Below are 20,375 nucleotides of genomic sequence, written 5' to 3' on the forward strand. Positions count from 1 at the left end.
GCGTGTGTGGGTGTGAGGGAGAGAGGGAGAGAGAGGGAGAGAGAGGGAGAGAGAGAGAGAATATGCCTGTGATAGAACCTGTTCCTCCTGAGAACTTTACCATATGGTCCTCATGCAGTTCTTGGGGTGATCACAGTCAGAATCACTAAAGAGGCTTTTCTGAATCTAAATAAACCCTGACATCCTTAGCTGAATCTTGCACACCTGACCTCTTTTTAAATTGTAGGAAAACAAACCGACCCACAAGAGTCCTATGGGTTTAAATGTAGAGTAATGGAAAGAATTAAGCTCTTCTGAACTTTTCTGTATCATTTATCCCTGCTGAAATTTGCTTTCATTACCGGGACAGGAGATGAAAAGGGAGGAACTAGCAGTTTTCTTTGTATGTTTTTAACCATTTGGGGAAGTTGAAAAAAACAGTATAGTCTAGTGGGAGGAACTCTGGCCTTCGAGGCAGAAGAACTGGAAACCTGGGCTAGTGGAAGTTAGTTTCCCTTCTGCTTCTCTCATCTGTAAAATGGGGTTGGAGGACAGTACTTAAACTACCCACCTCACAGGGTCGCTGTGAAGAAAGTGCATTGTGATCCATGTCATGCCATACACATGAATTTATGTCACTGTCATTGAGACACCTGAAAGTGATGTTGACCTAAAAATGAATTGTTTTTGGTTTTTTTGGTGAGGCAGTGGGGGGTTAAGTGACTTGCCTAGGGTCACACAGCTAGTAAGTGTTAAGTGCCTGAGGCTGGATTTGAACTCAGGTCCTCCTGACTCCAGGGCTGGTGCTGTATCCACTGTGTCACCTAGCTGCCCCAAATGTTTGTTTTTTTAATTAATCCACGGGATCATAGATTTAGAAATGGAGAGGACATTAAAGGTCACTTAATCTGTTCTTTTTTTTTAAGTATTTTTTCAGGGGAAGCTAGGTGGCACAGTGGATAAAGAACCGGCCTGGGATTCAGGAGGACCTGAGTTCAAATCCGGCCTCAGACACTTGACACTTACTAGCTGTGTGACCCTGGGCAAGTCACTTCATCCTCATTGCCCTGCCCCCCCCTCAAAAAAAAGAAAAAAATAAAGTATTTTTTCATATGAAAGGGTAAGAAAACAATGTATTCGTGTATTGTAAATTTGTATTTTTCTGCTTGTAAACTGTCTACTCCATGGCATGATTTTTTGGAACAATGATAATCTTACTACCCAGAACATGGCCAGCATTCCTCTCTAGGTTTGCATTTTTGTTGTTGTTGCTGTTCATTTGTGTCTGACTCTTTGTGACCCTATACAGGATGTTTTGGGGCAAAGATACCAGAGTGGTTTGCCATTTCCTTCTCCAGTGGATTAAGGCAAATAGAGTTAAGTAACCTGCTCAGGGTCACACAGCTAGTAAGTGTCTGAGACCAGATGTGAACTCAGGTATTCCTGAATCCCAGGCCGGTGCTTTATCCATTATGCCACCTAGCTGCCCCTAAGGTTTGCATTTACAAGAATGCAAACTAGCAGACACTGACTGGATTTGGAGTCAGAGAATCTGGGTACTAATTCTACCTCTTGCTGTTTGTTACTTAGAAGACCTTGGGGACATCACTGGATCTCTTTGGGACTCTAATTCTTCATTTGTAAATTGAGGGGGACTGACTAAATGGCTATTGTGGTTCCTACCAGGATCTATAATCCTGTGATTTTGCCTTTAGGGAACTTAATCTATAGTTGACAGTCTTTAAATGACACCTTGGAGATTTTGAAAGGCTTGATAGTTAATCTAAGTTTAACCTTAGGACATCTAGAGATTTGGTCTGCCTTTGTCAGGTACGGTGATTTTGACTGAAGTGGTTCTGTTTTGAGTTTCTTCTTTGAATCATTGGGGTGGAGTGGGAAAGGGGGAGAGAAAGGAACCTCTTCAAGCTCCCTTCTTTTGCAGGTAAGGAAGCTGTTGTCATACCCTGCTGGCTCAGAATGGTTGGGAGAAATCAGTGCCTCCCATCTAATCACATTGTCTCCGAATACCATTAGTACTCTATAAGGCTACCTTGAATTTGTTATGGGGATAAATGACTATGTGAAACTTAAAAAGCCATTTGAGCTTAGTAGGGCTTTATTCCCTCTTTTGACAACTAGGCTTAAATATTTAAATGAAATTCTATTTTCTTTAGTCCCTAAAATCTAAATGAGCATGACACCAATTGGGATTCTATGTGTAGGTTTTGGTTTTTTTGTTTTTTTTTTTTCCTCCTCCCTTTGCTGGAATTCAACCCAAAGCATTATTCTAAAGACTTCATTTTAACCAGAATTGAAATTGAACTGAAAAAAATTTCTCATGCTATTTCCCAGTGTGAACTGACATAAACTGTTACTGGCTTGATTGGTACTGGAACAGCAGCTATCCCCTCAGATGTTTTAGGACAGAAAGCTGAATTGGTAAGAAGCATAGCTATTTGGGGCAAGGGAATTGCTGCTGATAGCTCAAGATTCAACTAGCTAGTCATTAATGAATGAAGGACAGAGGCTCCCATTATTCATTTTAACATGACTCAGAAATGAAAGTTGAAAAAAGGCTCCATTTATTCAATGACTCCTAATATTTAATCATGTTATCATACATTTTAGCCTAATCGCCACGTCATTAGATTACTGCATATCCCTAATTCCTTCATCATTTTTTCAGAGCTAGGAGTGAGGAGGAAACTGGGAGTCCACACATTTAAAAAGTTGAGTAGGATTATTTTTAGAATTATTTTAAAGTAAGATTAAATGACTTGAGTGAAAATATTTTAATAAAGGGAATTCAACAGTATGCCTGTCATAGTTGCATTAATCATTTCTCAAAAGGTATTTTTCTTCCAATGTATACATTATTTCTGAATCAGGAGCTAAGAAAACTTTATTCAGACCTTTAACTGAACTCTTCAAATACCTTTTCTTTTGTTTAAATCAGTCTTTACCTTTGATAACTACCAGAATAATTAGATTAAATCATATAATTTTAAGTTTGGAAGGGGCTGTTCAACACCTACAACTTCCAGATGAAAAATATGAGCCCTGAAAGGTAATAACAAAGATGATATTAGTTTGGGTTTTACTCAATCTTAAAATAGGTAAAGATTAGATCCCTATAATATTAATGAGTGACCGATGATTTATAAACTGAGGCCCTTTAGCAAAACTGAAGTGAACAGGTAAAATTGGGCCTTAGGATGGACATGTAACTAATCAGCTAGGCCTGTACTTCATTTCAGATTTCATTGACTTCTCACTGATATTCCGCCTGGATTTGGTTAGTCTTTCTCTTTATCCTTCTGAAATGCTTTCATAGTGATCACAGCAGACTTCTTGTTCCTTTAGGTGGAGGGGGATGGAGACAGAAGGGCCAGGGCTCCCATTTGGAGGTGAGAATTATCTCTTAAGGATGATCTTGGAGGAGGAAATGGTTCACTTCAGGGAAATTTGAGCAATACTTGCTGCAGTAAGCCATCTCCTCTATATTGCTGGCCCATCTCAGGGATGCTTTACTCTCCTTTTATTCCAGAGTAAGATGTAAGCTCTTTGAGGCCAGGGACTATTTGGTTTTATGTCTTTTTATCTCCAAAGCTTAGCACGATGCAGGTGCTTAATAAATGCTCCTTGACCTGAAATATAGAATCATCTTTAAGGGCTTTAAAAACAATAGACTGTCTGGGAATGACCCTCTTTTCCTGTAAGGTCTTAGCTAAGGTGTCACTAGCTGAATTCTCAGGGGCCCTTTCTAATCTTTGGGTTTCCTAAATACAAATTATCCACCCATTACTGACCAGATTTTGCCTAATAAATTCTGAATCATGCCATGAATGAAGGCAGTGTCTTCAGGCATCCTCAACAAATTACACAGGAATTAATAGATAAATCACTGCCCCTCGTTTGCTAACTTTGTATTTCCAGAATATATACTCTGTAGATATACTTATAAACTGTTCATACATACATAAACTTTCTCCTTACAAGAGTCTATGGGCCAAACAATTTAAATTGCTGGTGGAAAACAGGAATGTGTAATAGAAGATTACCCAGAGTGAAATAATAGAGCCCAAATGTTGAATTTAGGAAGCAGTAGTACACTAAATTTGTATATGCCTGTCCTTCGCAATGAATATTATTCTCTGGTACATTATCTTTTAAGTTTTCAGTGAAATAGCAGATTTTTAGACCTGACAGATTGATAGCAGCTTGGCTTATGAACAGATCACAGCTCATTAATTGAGCTAGTCCTACATTAATTTCCAGGAGGTGGATTTTTTTTTTTAATATAGTAGGATAGGAGGGAAGCACTAATATCATAGGAACCAGTGGATGGATTCTATATTCTGGCAGGGGCTTTGACTCTTGCTGCCCACTTAATCACGTGTGCTCAAAGTTGAACTTTCTAACTATGGCACTAAATTATAGCCAGGACTTGGGAATATTCTGTATGTATTTTTCTTCTGTAGTCTCTTTAATGTACTTCATATCAACAAAATGACATATGCCACCATAGTGGAACCAGTACTCAGTGACATAGCTTATCAATCACTGATAAAACACATAGCCTCTGTAACAGAATTAAAGGCTTCAGATACAGGGGTACCTACTCTTCACCTCCATTTACCTCCCTTTGGTAGGCTCAGGTCTGACTGAATGGAGAATGTGCCTAGAAGGCAAAGTTGCCAACATTCACATTGAAGCAAGTAAATTGTAGTCTTCCATATGAAGGTACAGCAAGGACTTCTCATAAAACATAGAGTGTGTTACCTAGTTCAGGCCAATAGGAAAGGGAGAAAGACCATTTTGAGATCAACTTCTCTTTTTCTAGTTAATATTATTGTTCTCAGAAAAGTAGAGAGCCTCACATTGTCTAATTTCTTCCAGAACCTTGAAGCCCCATGTAATGCTGGGAAGCTATTCAGTAGAAGAGGGCAGTGAATTACCCACTTTTCTTTTAGTCAGCTGTAAGGGCCTTGATCTTAGAATCCTATTTGATACACACATGGTACAGAATCCCATGCTTTGTTTAAATTGGCTCCATGGAACATTGAGCTCCGAGCTTAGCAACTCATCAGAAGTCTGCAGATTATACTGGTAGATAAAGAGCAAATCTGCGTTTGAGCTTTATTACCTGCCTGTCTTAAAGCATTTAACATTCCCACATTAATTTTGTAGTTGATATGGAATCAATTTGACATAACACTGAGTTAAATGAAATGTTTCATATAGAAAATGTCAGTCTCCTGATAAATGATCCTGAGAGTGACATGGTTAGAAAAGATTGTTCTTGCCTTGTGTAAGCTGCTGAATTCTATCCTGCGTTGTCATAACTAGTTCCTGAAAATGGAACTCTTGTCTTTGGAACAAGTTTGAATCAGATCTTCAAAATGCCATCCCTGTCAAATTTAAAAAATACACACTAAAGCCAAAGTCTTGATACTAGGAAAAATTTAGGCCAAACAGATCAAATTAAGACAACCATAGGGAAAACAGGGCTCAGCTGTAGGAAAAGCCATTACAAATACTTCACAAAAAACAACTTCATCAAATATACACAATGTAGCCTTATGATACAGAGCGGAAGGCGGTAGCTGCTGCTTCCACAAAGATGCCATTACAATTTTAGCAAAAATAGAGCTTAGGTGCATTTCTTTGCATGGAAATTTCATGAATGCTTCCATTTGTTAGTACAAAACATAGAAAAACATTGGCACAGTATGTAGTTCGCAGCAAAATGACAGTCATTGTCTTTTTTCCTTGACTACCCAAAACAAGCTCTTTTTCTTTTACTGACTACACTTCCCTTTGCCATACAAAATCTGAGCCAGTCCCAGGTCCTTTTGTATTTGCAAATTTTAAGGTTTGAGAAAGCAGCTCCCTCACCAGTCACATTCAGTCCCTGCTTAGACCTCTCAGAGATGCAGCATGGAGTGAGCAGCCTTTGAAAGAAAAAAACCAAATACACCATTTGCTGGGTTGCTAGTATTTATATACACATAGAGGAATTGATTGGGAAAAGGGAAAGAGGAATCCAAAATCTGAATTTATGTTAAGCACAGAAAGTTGTGAGAAAGGAAATGTATAAAAATATGCATTTGTGCTTTAGAAGCTTCTTAGCATACAATTCATATTTTAAAAGTTTAATGACACCCTGCAATATGCTTGGTTTCTAACATATTTACATATCTTGTAACATTTTTTACATCATAAAAGCAAACGAGCGCTGTCCAATAGGCAAGTAGGTGGGCAAAAAGAAGGGTTACATATAGCATACGGCATAGCACACTGCACGGACTTGGACCCAGAAAATGTAGATCGATTTAATAAAATCTTTAAACAGCAACTGTATACAAACTTTAAAAAAAAAGTTCTTGAACAGATATTTAGATTTAATGGCTTTTGTATAATACGTGCAGTGTTGTGTTTCATTGCCGCCTCCATAGGATAGAGATATATGAAGTTCATAAATCCCCCAAAGCAAGACATCCTTTCTCTCCCCCCATTATGGATGGCTTTTATTAGAATCTCTCTTGTAGGAAAGAGAACCATATGAGTTCCTGGTACCACTGGATGCAGCTATCATTAGGCCAGTACTCTTTTGGTTAAACCTATATTTCTTCCGGCCAGGGGAACCACAGTTTGGCAAGAAGGCTTTCAAGCCAACAGGGTTCTCCCCAGGTAATCAGGCCCAGCTGTTTGGTTCATTGCATGCTGGGTCTTCTTAGAAGTGGCCATCCTCTAGGGAAGCTTTTCATAAGGAATATTTATTGACATCAATACTCTTAAGGAATAATCAAGTCATAGGTGGCATGTACTCTTTTCTCAAGAGGACAAGATGGGAGGGTTCACTAATTCATATATATGCTCATTATCCAGGTGAACAGAATATGTAAAGTAGCCATTTGCTTCCTTGTTACAAGGTCTGACAAGGGCACAGGCACACGGGGTAACCGACAACAGTGGACATGATCCTGAAAAGTACCCGCCCTGCCTCAAAATACTTGTTCGATAGAACATCGATTCATCTGTGTGGTAGGTACACAACTTTCCAGGAATGAAATACTGGGAAATTTGGGCAATTTAAGAGGAAGTAGTAACTATTAGCTCCTTAATCTACAGCTGTTCCCCTCACTTTAAAGGGAAATACACATGTCCCTCTCTTCTTCATGACTAAATGATTCACAGTGTAGCTTGTAGATTAAGAGGTCTCCATTTGTGGCCTTTCCTTTTTAGCTGTCAGATGGAAGCCTCAGGCTCTTGCATTTTAACTCATCCAGCATTTTCCAGTGTTTGTAGTTATCAGCCAAATGTTGCATCAGAGCTGGGAGATGTGCAAATGCTGTAGGGATACACAAAAACCAAAAGTAACCTGTTGTATTAAGTTGAGCTGAAAAAGAAGCATTTAGAGGGACGTGTCTCTTTAGGCCCTAGAGTCAATTCACAAGACTTTGTTTTGCTCATTCTTGGGAACTGAGCTGCATATGTGGCATTTAAAAAGTGCAAGAGACATAATTTCTGGGTAATTAGTCACTTTATTAATAATAGTAGCATTTTAATAAAAGGTCAGTTGCACTCTCAAATGCCAAAAGACTCTCACAGCAGCAGGCACACAGCTTTTATGCCCTTGGAAGAGGAGTGTTCCTGAGGATGGCAATCAACTCTGATTGGTTAACAAGGAGAGATGGACTTTACAAAACATTCACTCCAGTAGAGGGGCTTAGAGTTACATCATGTCACTGCTGGATGGAGAGACCAGCCCTATACCCAGACCACCCCGAGCCTTCGGCAATCTAGACAAAAGGATCTATCTCCAGCCAAGCTTGATTGAATGGAATTCACCTTAGATTAGAGATTCCTTGTAAGATTTGGGTGTGTGTGGGGGGTGTCTGACCAAGACTGAGGTGAGTTCATTCAATGTCCTTAAAGAGACTGAACTTTGAAATGAGGACTATAGAAACAGGGAACTATAGATCTCCCCAGATAATTGGTTATTAATAATCATTTCTCTCATTTAAAGTGATCTGGTTACAAGATAAGAATTAAATATCCCTTGCCCCTAAGTGGTGTCTGGTATTAAGAGGATGGTAATCCATCACATGATGTTTTGTCTGAGGATGCCAATAGAAGCTAGAGAAAGGTGAATAGATATAGGACAATGCTGCTGCTGCTGCTGCCCAGAGTGGAAAAACTGTCTAATTCTTGCCCCCTGGAGGGAAAAATACCATTGTAGACAATCAAGTATTTTAAATGTTAAAAACAAATCACCCAATCCAAACCCCCAAAGTAAGCTGCATTTTAGGAAAAATGAGGAAAGTCACACATCCATACACACCAACACCCACAATTAAGATGTGTTGTTTGGCACTTCACCAACCAGATTTAGAAACTAGCATTTCTAGTGACTCTAATAAGCTCTAGAAACAAGGACAATTGCTAGAGTAACAACACAACATAAAAAATATCTGATAATTAGTTATTTGTAGACTCTGGGAACCTAAAAGCATTTCTTGCATTTCTATACCTTTGCAGGTGCGACATTTTAATCTTGATGGCTCTCTTGGTTATTAAGGCTCAGAATCTTTTGAGTCATTTTTTTTAAACTTATCCACCAACCCCACATCTAATCAATCACCAAATTCTGTTGATTCTACTTCTTGGATGTTTCCATTCCCTCTTTTTCATTTCCATTGCTGCCACCTGACTTCAGAAGCCCAATATATGGGCTATTGCCTCTAATCTGGGCACTCTGCCGCTCTATCACCTCACTTTGACAGACCTCATCTGTCTAAATCCTATCCATCCTTCAAGGTCAAACTCAAATGCCAGCACCTCCATGAAACCTTCTCAGACTATGTATGCCCTCTTCCCCAGGTGATCTGTCCCTCTGATCTCTCAATGCATTTTGCTTTGTAGGTACATTCTCTATTACATCATACATTCTGAATTATATTCTGTAGTATAAACCCTGAGTTATCTTTCCTACCAGAAAAAAAGCTACTTGAAAGGAAGGACCCTGTCTGATTTTTCTTTATGTCTCCCACAACACATATGCTCAGTAAATTTTTACTTAATGAATGAATGAGCGAGGTTCCTTGTATTTTTGTACTGTTGTTATGGTAGGGTAATAACAGTTACTTTCTGGTTAATTGAAATCTCAGTCTGACCAGGTGTTCTTGGAAAAAAGAAAACAAACTTCCTTACCATCCCAAGCATCAAACATATCCGTTATGAAATAGTCAATGAAGGAGATCTGGGACTTTGGGATGCTGCAAGTATTTCGATCAAATACCGGCATCACCACTGGTAGCCCCTGTCTCTTTTCTTCATCCGTCTATAAAAATAAACAAATAAACATTATTAGCCTTGTGGTCTTACTGCTTCTCTGTAATTCATTTCAGAACCATATGCTATCCTTCTAACCCAGTGAGATCACCATCCCTCCCTGTTGCAGAGGGTCTATGTGTAGACTGGCTTCTCACATACCTTCTGCTACAAGTGCTCCCATGGGCTGGCTGCTCAAGGCTATCCTTGAATTTCTTTTCCCTGCTTCTATATATTCTCCCCAGGTTCACCTTTTTTGGTGTTTTTGTCAATCCATTTCACCCATGTACTACGTTCTATATAACACCCTTCTCTGTTCCAGTTTGCCCAATCATACCTTCTTTCCTCTTTCACTGAGCTCTTAAAAATTCACTTCTAAGTGATTTTCTTTACAACATGGAAGAATGATAATTTCCTTCACCAAGTTTCCTTCTTGGGTCCAAGATAACCCACAAAATGAACCCTGAAAACTGAAATATGTAACAAATGCAGGCCCCATATCTCCACCTCCCCCTTACCACTTAATTGTAAGGTTCACATTTAGCACAGTGCCTAGTACATAGCAAGAGCTTCATAAAAGCTACTTGGGGCAGCTAGGTGGTGTAGTGGATAAAACACCGGCCCTGGATTCAGGAGGACCTGAGAATTCAAATGTGACTTCAGACACTTGACACTAGCTAGCTGTGTGACCTTGGGCAAGTCACTTAACCCTCATTGCCCTGCCCCCCCCATCACAATAAATGCTAATTGACTGATCAGGAAATCATTTTCTAAAGAGTTTAGCATCTTCCAGAATAAACCAGATTTAGCTGATATTTTTAAGGACTTTTTTTTCTCCTAGGGATTTTAAGCAGAGATTTAACATAGTTTCAACACTCAGCCTTCTGTTGTTTATGGTTATGTTTTGGGGGAGATGATGACTACTAGTGAATCTGGATAGTTATATTAAACCATAATATAACAGGCTCCTACTGTATGGGGTTGGATATTGCATCATTTATTGGGATAATTACAAACTAATTTTGACGTAAAAGTTAGTCTGTTTTGCTGAAATATTGAATGTTTTAGGAGAATTGCAGTTTTATTCTTTACAAGTATATATTATACCTCAAACTAAGTATAGTTCTTTCATCTACCTACTTTAGAAAGTTCCTTTAGGGGACTAACATACAGTACAATTATCCCTTCCATATCATGAGGGTTAGGGGCACAGTACCCCCTGCATAAAATTTTTTTGGCCTTCCCTTAGGATTGAAAAGAAGTCTTTTTTCTTTTCTTTTCTTTTCTCTTTTCTTTTCTTTCTTTCTTTCTTTCTTTTTTTTTGTGGGGCAATGAGGGTTAAGTGACTTGCCCAGGGTCACAGGGCTAGTAAGTGTCAAGTGTTTGAAGCTGGATTTGAACTCAGGTCCTCCTGAATCCAGGGCTAGTGTTTTATCCACTGCGCCACCTAGCTGCCCCTAGCCATTTTATTTCATTAAAATAGCAAGCCATTCCAGTATCTCTGCCAAGAAAACCCCAAATAAGGTCATCCTTAACTGCACGCTCTTTCAACACTCCCCCGTCCCATATCCAGTCTTTGCCAGTGCATGTTGATTTTCTCTTCATAACATCTCCTGCATATTGCTTCTTTCTCTCCTCTGACATGACCACCACCCTGGCAAAGGAAGTCTTTCCCACTCCAGTCCATCCTCCACTCAAAATGATCTTCCTAAAAGCGAAGGTCTGACCATGTCATCCTCTCCAACTCCTTCTGCTCCTTCCTCTCCCCCTTCTGTGCCTTGTCCTGTTGGCCTACCTTCTGAAGCCCTTCTTACTCAACTCATTCTCCTAACTCTCCTCCTATCCTTCTTTTCCTTCAGTTTCTGTCCAGTCCCCTCATTCCATAGATGAAGAATCTGAGGAACATTGAGGTAAACTGATTCCAATGTGACCCATGGCTTCTGAACCTCCGCTCAGTGTTCATTTTATAATTGCTAGATAACTCTAAAACTCCTATTTTTATCATCTCACTTCTCTGTATAATTAAATTCAACAAAACATTCATTAAGCACCTACTGTGTTTAAGGCATGGTGCTGGGTGCTGGCGATGTTAAAATGAAAAATGACAGTCTCTTGTCCTCCAGGAACAGATGATCTAGTAGAACCCTCCCTTCACTGAACTGATATCTATCTATACTAAGTACCTAGCAGTTTCATTTAGACAGATTATACGATGTTTTTTAGTTTGTTTGTTTTTTGCAGGGCAATGAAAGTTAAGTGACTTGCCCAGGGTCACATAGCTAGTAAGTGTCAAGTGTCTGAGGCTGGATTTGAACTCAGGTCCTCCTGAATCTAGGGCTGGTGCTTTATCCACCATGCCACCTAGCTGCCTCCTAGACACATTATATATTTTTTTTTTTTTTAGTGAGGCAATTGGGGTTAAGTGACTTGCCCAGGGTCACACAGCTAGTAAGTGTTAAGTGTCTGAGGCCGGATTTGAACTCAGGTACTCCTGACTCAAGGGCCGGTGCTCTATCCACTGTGCCACCTAGCTGCCCCCACATTATATGTTAATAATACCTTGTGCTTAATGAACATTATCTCATTTGATCCTTACAACAGCTCTGGGAGGTAGGTGTTATTATTATCCCCTCTTTATATATGAGGAAACTGAGGGAAGCAGCAGTTAAATAAGTTTCCCAGGGTCACATGTGTAGGAAGTGTTTGAGGCTGGATTTGAACTCGTATCTTGCTGACTTTAGGCCTGGTGTTCTAACCAATGTGCCACCTAGCTGCTGATTTACTGGAAAATGATGCTGGTTGTTTCATATATGTTAGCTTTGCCTTGCCAGCTAGACTATAATTGGCTGGAGGGGAGGAGCTATAGTGGACATATCTCTTGAATCCTCCATAATACTTGGCATAGAAGGATCCCTGAATTTGAAGCCATGAAAACTAACTTCAGGTTCTTGAGTCAGCTATGTTGCTCTTTGAACCTGGGCAAGTAACTTAACCATTCTGAGCCTCAGTTTCTTCATCTGTAAAGTCAGCCTAATAATATGTGTATTGTCTACTTCATTGCCTTATTGTGAGGAAACTATACTTTGGAAACTCTAAAATACGATTTAAATCTGTAGGCACTCAAGAAGTACTTGATAGGCAGTTAGATGGCCCAATGGACGGAGCACCAGCCTTGGAGTCAGGAGGACCTGAGTTCAAATTTGGCCTCAGCCACTTAATAGCTGTGTGACCCTGGATAAGTCATTTTACCCTGATTACCTCTAAAAGCAAAGAAACAAAAGAAAAAGTATTTGAGAGATATTCAGAGATCCTAACTGACTTGCCCAATCTTCCCATCCTAGAAAAGCAACAACATCCATCTGAAGCTAGAGTAACTGGCACAGTGGATAGAGTGCTAGACTTAGAGTCAGGAAGACCTGAGTTCAAATCCTGCCTCAGATATGTCCTAATTGTGTAACCCTGGGCAAGTCACTTGACTTCCGCCACAGTTGTCTCCTCAGTACAATGAGGATAATAATAGCACCTACCTTCCAGGGCTGTTGTAAGGATAAAATGAGACAATATTTATAAAGTGCTTTGCAAACTTTAAAGCACACTGTATAAATGTTAGTTGTTGTTATTGAAATTGTACTAAGACTTTTTGGATATCCTAGACATTATATATATACACATATATAATGCATATACATGTATCTTTATGTTATCTATTAACAGATAAGTAATAGAACATCTTTATATATACAATTACACATACCTATATACATGCCTATTTACAGATGAGGAACTGAAACCTAAATAAAGAGATTAAGTGACTTGTATAACAGCACCTGAGTTGGGATTTGAACTCAGATCCTCTGACTCCAGGGCCAGTTTTCTTTCTACTATACAACACCATCTTTCCTTTATTCCCTGAAATCCTTTCCTTTGCTTAAACCAAATTCTTCATGTGTAATTCAAAGGTGGTTTCTTCTTCTTCTCTCTTCTGTGAAGGAGATCTGTGGGCGTCTATCTTGGCACAGTCAGAGATGTGAAGTTGTATCTCTCTTTTCTCTGGTCTAATGCATGCTATTAAACATCAAAGACCAAATACAGACATTGAAAATAAATAAGGGTCTTTCATATTTCCTTTCTTCTTCCTGTTGGGCTTTCCTGCTTTCACATTATAGCCTTTACTTGGAATATTACAAGTCATCACGTTTTCAATTATGCGTCCTCAACCACCAAGCCAAGAATCTTTTTCCTAAAGAGCAAATTATCAGGGACTCTTTTTGCTGTGGTTGTTCAGTTATTTTTCTATCCTGCCCAACTCTTCATGTTCCCATTTGGGGTTTTGTTGGCATGGTCACTGAGTGGTTTGCCATTTCCTTCTTCAGCTCATTTGACAGATGAGGAAACTGAGGTAAACAGGGTTAAGTGACTTGCCTAGGGTCACACAGCTAGCAAGGGTCTGCGGCCAGATTTGAACTCAGGTCTTTGTAACTCCAGGCCTGGTACTCTATGCACTGTACCACCTAGCAGGGACTCTATTGATAAGTAATAAAAATAATTTAGTTACATAGCACTTTAAAGTTCACCACATAATAACTCTATGAGATGGATAGTGAAGGTATTATTATCCCCATTTTGGATGAGGAAATTGAGGGTCTAACTGATTTTTCTCAGTGTCTCTCAGTAAATGTTGGTTAGAATCACAATTTGAACCCATATCCTAACTCTGGTTCTCAGAGTTCATCAGTCTTTTGCAGTCTCCTTCACAGAGTATCTTGTGTAGCCTTCATCTCTCTGCTCCTTCTACCCTAGTCTGGTCCTAGTCAGACAATGAGAACCGTAAGTCTGGACTAGCCAACCACGAGGCTTCTCAGTAGTGGAAGGGACTAGCCTAAACCTTAATATTCCAATGTGTCCTCTCCCTTCTTCCCTTTCCTTCTCCTTCCCTCTCTTTTGCCCTCCACTTTTCACTCTCAATCTTTCCTCCCCCATCTCATGAGGGTTTTGCTGATTTTCTGCTAACACATGTAACTTCCATCTAATGTAGGAGCCTTTTTATCATTCTCAAACTCAATCCTTAGAGTTATGAGCTCCACTGTAAGCCGATCCAATTTTGAAAATGAGAAAAACAAAAATTGGGAGGTGCTTTATTCACATGCAAAAGGACTATATAGAGTCATGGAAGGGACTCTTAAAATCAGAGGGCAAACCAATGCATATGTGTTAGGAAAGTTGCAGATCAGGGAGATGGTGTTGGGGATTGAAGGGGAATACAGAGATGAGAGGAGCCTCTCCTAATTAGAAATCACTCAGAAATGAAGAGAATGCACTTAAAAATTATAATGTAAGTCAATGAGGAAAGTATTATTCAATGTACAAACAATCTTCTGGAAATGAATTTAATCCCCCAAACAACATATACTTCTACTTTTTCCTGTCCTTTGTTATTGCATAAATCATGGGCTTTTAGAAATGGTGGGGAATTTGGAAGCCATCTGGTCCAACCTAATTCAGCTGTGAAAATTAGGACAGGTGGAAATATAGAGGTAGTAGCCTGTGGTTGAGGACTGAGTGAATGAATATATGTCTGGAAATGAATGACTTTATGAGTGTGTGTGTATGTGTATATTTGGGATGCTCCAAGAGTCTTAGCTACACACACACACACACACACACACACACACACACACACACTGGGGGAGGTGCACTTGTGATTTCACTATTGTAAGAATTCCAGTTCTTCAACTGTTAGATGGGAATAATATCCACTTCAGAGATCTATTATGAGGAGCAAATGTGATAATATTTGCAATGCCCTGAGTGCAATGCTTGGCATTTAGTAGGAAGTTATTAAATGCATATTCTCTTTCCCCCTTCCAGATGAGGCATCTCTTTCCCAGTGTAGCTCAACAACTGTTCTGCAACTTATAGTCAGAGAGAGTTACCTGGGAGCACTGAAAGGTTAAAAACATTTGCCCAGGATCACAAAGCCAGTATGTGTCAGAGGTGGCCCTGGAACCCAGATCTTTTTGATTCTGTGGTTGGCTTTCTAACCACTGTGACCTGTGACATCCTTTTCTACCTAACATGCGTGATAAACACATAATACTTTCACACCATGAAGAAGCATGGGAGTAGGACTTGTTATTGTTCAGTTATTTCAGTCGTGTCCAACTCTTCATTACCCCTCTGGGTGTTTTTTTAGCAGAGATCCTGGAATGGTTTGCCATTTCCTTCTCCAGCTCATTTTACAGATGAGGAAACTGAGACAAACAGGGTGAAGTGACTTGCCCAGGGTCTCACAGCTAGTAAGTGTCTGAGGCCACATTTGAACTCAGGAAGACAAGTCTTCCTGATTCTGATCCCAGTGCTTTATCTACCTAACTGCCCTTATTATATATAATATACACACATAAACATATATAAATATAAAACTCATTTACTCCCTGACTGTGCTCCTCTAGTGATTTCAGCGGGTTATTATATCAATTCCCTAAAGTGCATATGTCATACCCAAGTTCATGTAAAAGCTAATTCACACCCAAATAGGATGAGTTTCTTTCTATTTCTTTCTTTCTTTTTTTTAGTTTCTTTCTAGAGAGTGATTTGCTTACTGACCCCATCATGCTCTATGCTTTCTAGATGGTAAAACTTTTTGACCCCAACAATTCCCAGAGGCTTTTTTGGACAGGCTTCCAAACCACAAAGTACCTTTCCACAATTCCCAGAGAAGAGGAGAGTGGCTTCCATCTTGAGAAACAGCCTACCTGTGCAAAATACTCTTCCGAGATCCTTCCAGCCCATTCGATACACATCTCCAGAGGGCGGCATGGGTTAGCCACATCTGCACACTTGATCATCATGCGTTTGATCAGGATTTGATTTTCAGGAAAGTTCTTTCCAATGGGGTTACATTCACAGTCACTGCCTTCACCCTGTAAGTAACACAGGCGATCAGGGTAGGACCGGCCTAAGACATCCCTGAGGTAACTTCTCGTAAGAATAATCCAATTAAGCTTGATTAGATACCACTTGGTCATGCAGAGACCAATCGGAAAGTGGGCTTTTCTACCAGGTCTATCAGAAAAAGAACTAAGGTAAAGTATGTTTCCCAAGAATTGGAAAGACATTTTATTTTTACTCCTTTCTTCCTGCTATTCCAGCTACTGGCACCGACTAGGTCCCTCTCACCCATTTGTCTTTTCATCCAGTCCCCATCCTCTCCTAATTAGTTTCTCTTCTTTGTAAGCCATGAATCCTCATATTCATTTGCCTAATAAATAGTGGGTTTTGTGTATATATAATACAATGTCTAGAACATAGTAGGAAGATAGTAATTATTGGTTCAATTATAATAATAGCATTTATGGAACACTTTAAAGTCTGTAAAGTCCTTTCCACATTAATATAAATTACTTAATCCTCACAACAACCTTGTGATACGGTTGCTATGACTGTTCTCATTTTACAGATGAGGAAACTGAAGATGAGAGAGGTTAAGTAACTTGCCCAAGGTCACACAAGGAGGAAGCGTCTGAAGCAGGATTTGAACTCAGGTCCTCATCCTTCCAAGTTCTAGTGCTCTATTATTCCTCCAAGCTGCCTAATGAAATCATAGTATATGTGTGATCTACTCTATCTTTGGTTTGCCACTGGGCCTTGAGATATAGGGGTGAGCCAGGAGAGATATGTCTATGAAAATGGTTCTCAGATAAGAAAACCTACTCCTTCCATTCTTTGCTGAGGGGCGGGGGGGGCGGTTTCTATGAGTGTGGAATATAATATAATATAATAATGCCATCAGACTCGTTTGATGTGTTGGTCAGTTTTGCTGAAAAGGTTCCTTGCCTCCCCTCCCCCACTTTTCTTTTATTCTGTGGTAGAAAGAATAGCTGTGTGATGCTGGTCGAGTCACTTGACTCTGTTTGCTTGTTTCCTCATCTGTCAAATGAGCTAGAGAAGGAAATGGCAAACTACCAGTATATTTGCCAAGAAAATTTCAAATGGGGTCACAGAGAGTTGGACATCACTGAAAAAAAGACAATATTACAAGGAATAACTGGTTCTCTGGGTCAGGAAGTATTTGGAAATAAAAGCGATAACATTTTTTAAAAATGTTAATAGTAGAAAAAAATAATCCTCAGTGATGAGCAGCAATAAGCCCTTTACCACATTTCTGTGTTTATATATCATTAGAAAATCAGGTGAGGAATCTATTACAGAGGGGCTAGGAAATGTGTCAGGTAGACCTCTCTACACTCGACCACAGTTCTGGCAAAGAGAGTAACTAATGCTCTCTCCAGGGCTGAGCACTGAATGATTGTGGGAATAGTTGTAGACTGTGGCTAATTAATTAATAATAGTTGTAGGCTGTGACTAATTACCAGGCCTTCTAAGGGAAATCTTATTTTGTTCTTTCTTCACCGCTGGGATGACGGGGAGCCACTATAGTTGATAAATCTCCAGCCAGAGCCACAAACACCCCCAGGAAGTGAAAGGGAGAGAGTGGAGTTTATTGAATAAGGGGAGCACAGGTAACAGGGTCAGAACTGTGCTTTGGGAAGATTAATCATTTAACAGCTGAGAGGAGATTGGACTGACCAGAGTGGGCAGAGAGTTGGCAGGGAAGCTGAGGGCTATTTTTCCTTTGTCATAGAGTCCTGTAGATTGGTACATTGTCATGGTGAAAACTCCTTTTATCATCTGAATCAAAGTTCCTTTATGACTGACAATCTTAGGGAGTTGCATGTGGCTCATAAAAGTTGACTTGCCCATCACGACCTAGCTAGCAAGTTCTTCCTGACTTCAAGTTGAGTTCTCTGATGGATGGCCATGCTGTGTGGGACAGTATGCAGACTGTTAAATTTGTATTCAGAGATCCTGAGTTCAAATCTCAGCTCTCCAACTTACTACATGTGTGACTGACTTTAGGCAAGTTACTTAAACTCTCTGGGCCTGTTTCCTCATTTAAAAAAGAAAAGATCCTGTCACTTGTGCATGAGTTAAATTCTGACATTCCCTGGGGAAAACACTGTAAAGCTGCAAACATGAACCAATTTCAGCTGCTTTCAGAAGAAACCTGAGTGGGGACACACCCAAAGAGACCTTCAAGGAAGAGCCCTTAATATTAAATCCTGTTCCATTGTAACATTGTCCTTAGAGCCTTAGGTTCTGAGATACAGGTTATAAGTCTTTATTCATCCATATTTGCAAACTGTTGTTGTTTTTGTTGTTTGTCCTTCATTTTCAAAGAGGACCATGACATCAGAGTGATGTCATGACTTGCACTGAATTGTATTTAAGTGAGGGAGGGCTGTGCAAGGTAACCAACCTCACTCTCTCCTCCAGGACTATCTGGGTCCAGTGGCAGGAGATGGACAGGACTGGAGATGGCCCTAGATGTTTAAGGCAATTGGGGTTAAGTGACTTGCCCAGGGTCACACAGCTAGTAAGTATCTGAGATGAGATTTTGAACTCGGGTCCTTTTGATTCCAGGGCCAGTGCTCTATCCGCTATGCCACCTGGCTGCCCCTGTACTTGCAAATAGCTTAATGCATAATGGGGATGATGCTTTCCTGAGCATAATTATAGGCTAAATAGGTGGGTGTCTTCAATTTAAAGGAAGATGAAGACAATGATAGGTATAAATTCAGGGAAGGACAGACTGTAATCACCACAGGCCAGTGCAGTCAGTGGATGATCCCAGGACACATTTTTCCACCAGCAGATCTGAACTCTCTAGAAGAAGAAATAGGAAGGAGTTGAAAGGATCTGCTTATGGTTAACCCTGAGCAAGCTCTTGCCACCTTTTCTCCTCAGCTTTTTGTTGTGGGTCGGTGATCTTTGCTGAGGGAGGAGAGGTGTGTTTTGGTATTCTCATAGTGCAGCTTTCAAGGTGGGAGACTACACCTGAACTTGAACCTGAATCAGGCCACCTGTTGTCTTGGGAACCAAGCCGCCCAGCCGGCTCCTGTGTGCACTCCTTATCAAGCAAGAAAATGGGAATATTCCTCCGTAGTCAGCTGGTCCCAGCTGTCACATCCTGGCCTAAGGATATGGTCCATCCATTTCTCTGGTTATTGCTCAGTTAAAAATGAGCAAAAAGCTGTTTTGACTGCTTGGGGGCAGAAGTCGTGTCTTTGTGGCTTCAGTGCGGAGATTTTTCAGAGGGTCTCTTTCCTGACCGTGGGAAGATTGATGGGAAACATTCCATCCCATGCTTAGCACTTCATTTTATTGCACCAAGAACTCCTCTGGGGCCTGCCTAACAGGAAGGGAAGGAGCCCAGGTTGGCAAGGGCTGGAAGGCTCATTCAGGATAACAATACAGAAAACAAATGGATCCTCTTCGGCACGGCTTTCACTGGAATCTTCATTTACAGTTATTGCTTCTGCTGAAAATGGATAAAATAAAAATCTGGGGAACAATAGAAATAATTGGATGCTTTTTAATGCAAACTAAAGCCCAATCTGAAGAATGCCTTCTGGTGCCCTGGCAAATAGAAGCAAATATGTTTGTTTAATCAAGCAATTACAGAATGCTTTGGTTTTTAAGCACCCACATTATTAATGCTTTGCTTTTAAACACACATGCTCCGGATTCAATTAAGATCCTTGGGCACTGGCTCGTCTGGCTCTGTGTGAAGTGAATCAGCTCAAGTATAGTTCTTTAAAGCACTCCTTAATCTTAACATCTCCCAACAGAGTCAAGAAGGCCAGTGATTTTTTTTTTTTTTTTGGTGAGGCAATTGGGGTTAAGTGACTTGCCCAGGGTCACACAGCTAGTAAGTGTCAAGTGTCTGAGGCTGGATTTGAACTCAGGTCCTCCTGAATCCAAGACTGGTGCTCTATCCACTGCGCCACCTAGCTCCCCCCAGTGATTTTTAAAAGTGGAAACAGTGGCTCTCAGGACCAAGCTAAATGAGGAAGCTCCGCATCACTCTTTGCTTCTCTCTTTCAGCCTCCTCCTTGTTTTCTACCTGCAGGTCAATCTACCTTTTACAGTCAATCAATTTACCTCAAGGTTTTTCTTCCCAGGATCTCAGAAGACTTCAAGGACATGATATCATGCAT

At 40.2% G+C, this 20,375-nt stretch overlaps 1 protein-coding gene across 6 annotated transcripts in view; it reads right to left on the reverse strand.

The window, feature by feature from the left end:
* Positions 1–1,351: 1,351 nt before the first annotated feature.
* The window catches only part of PDE8B (phosphodiesterase 8B), a 343,581-nt gene continuing 324,557 nt past the window's right edge, over positions 1,352–20,375 (reverse strand). For all 6 annotated transcript variants that reach the window (XM_044003545.1, XM_044003530.1, XM_044003528.1 and 3 more), the window contains 3 exons: positions 16,071–16,238; positions 9,196–9,325; positions 1,352–7,333 (listed from right to left, as the gene is read on the reverse strand). In XM_044003545.1, the coding sequence (XP_043859480.1) occupies positions 7,224–7,333; positions 9,196–9,325; positions 16,071–16,238 (408 nt within the window). In that variant the 3' untranslated portion in view covers positions 1,352–7,223. The remainder of the gene's footprint in view (positions 7,334–9,195; positions 9,326–16,070; positions 16,239–20,375) is intronic.

Source organism: Dromiciops gliroides, chromosome 1 (genome assembly GCF_019393635.1).
Source record: "Dromiciops gliroides isolate mDroGli1 chromosome 1, mDroGli1.pri, whole genome shotgun sequence".
In the NCBI taxonomy this organism is placed as follows: domain Eukaryota; kingdom Metazoa; phylum Chordata; class Mammalia; order Microbiotheria; family Microbiotheriidae; genus Dromiciops; species Dromiciops gliroides.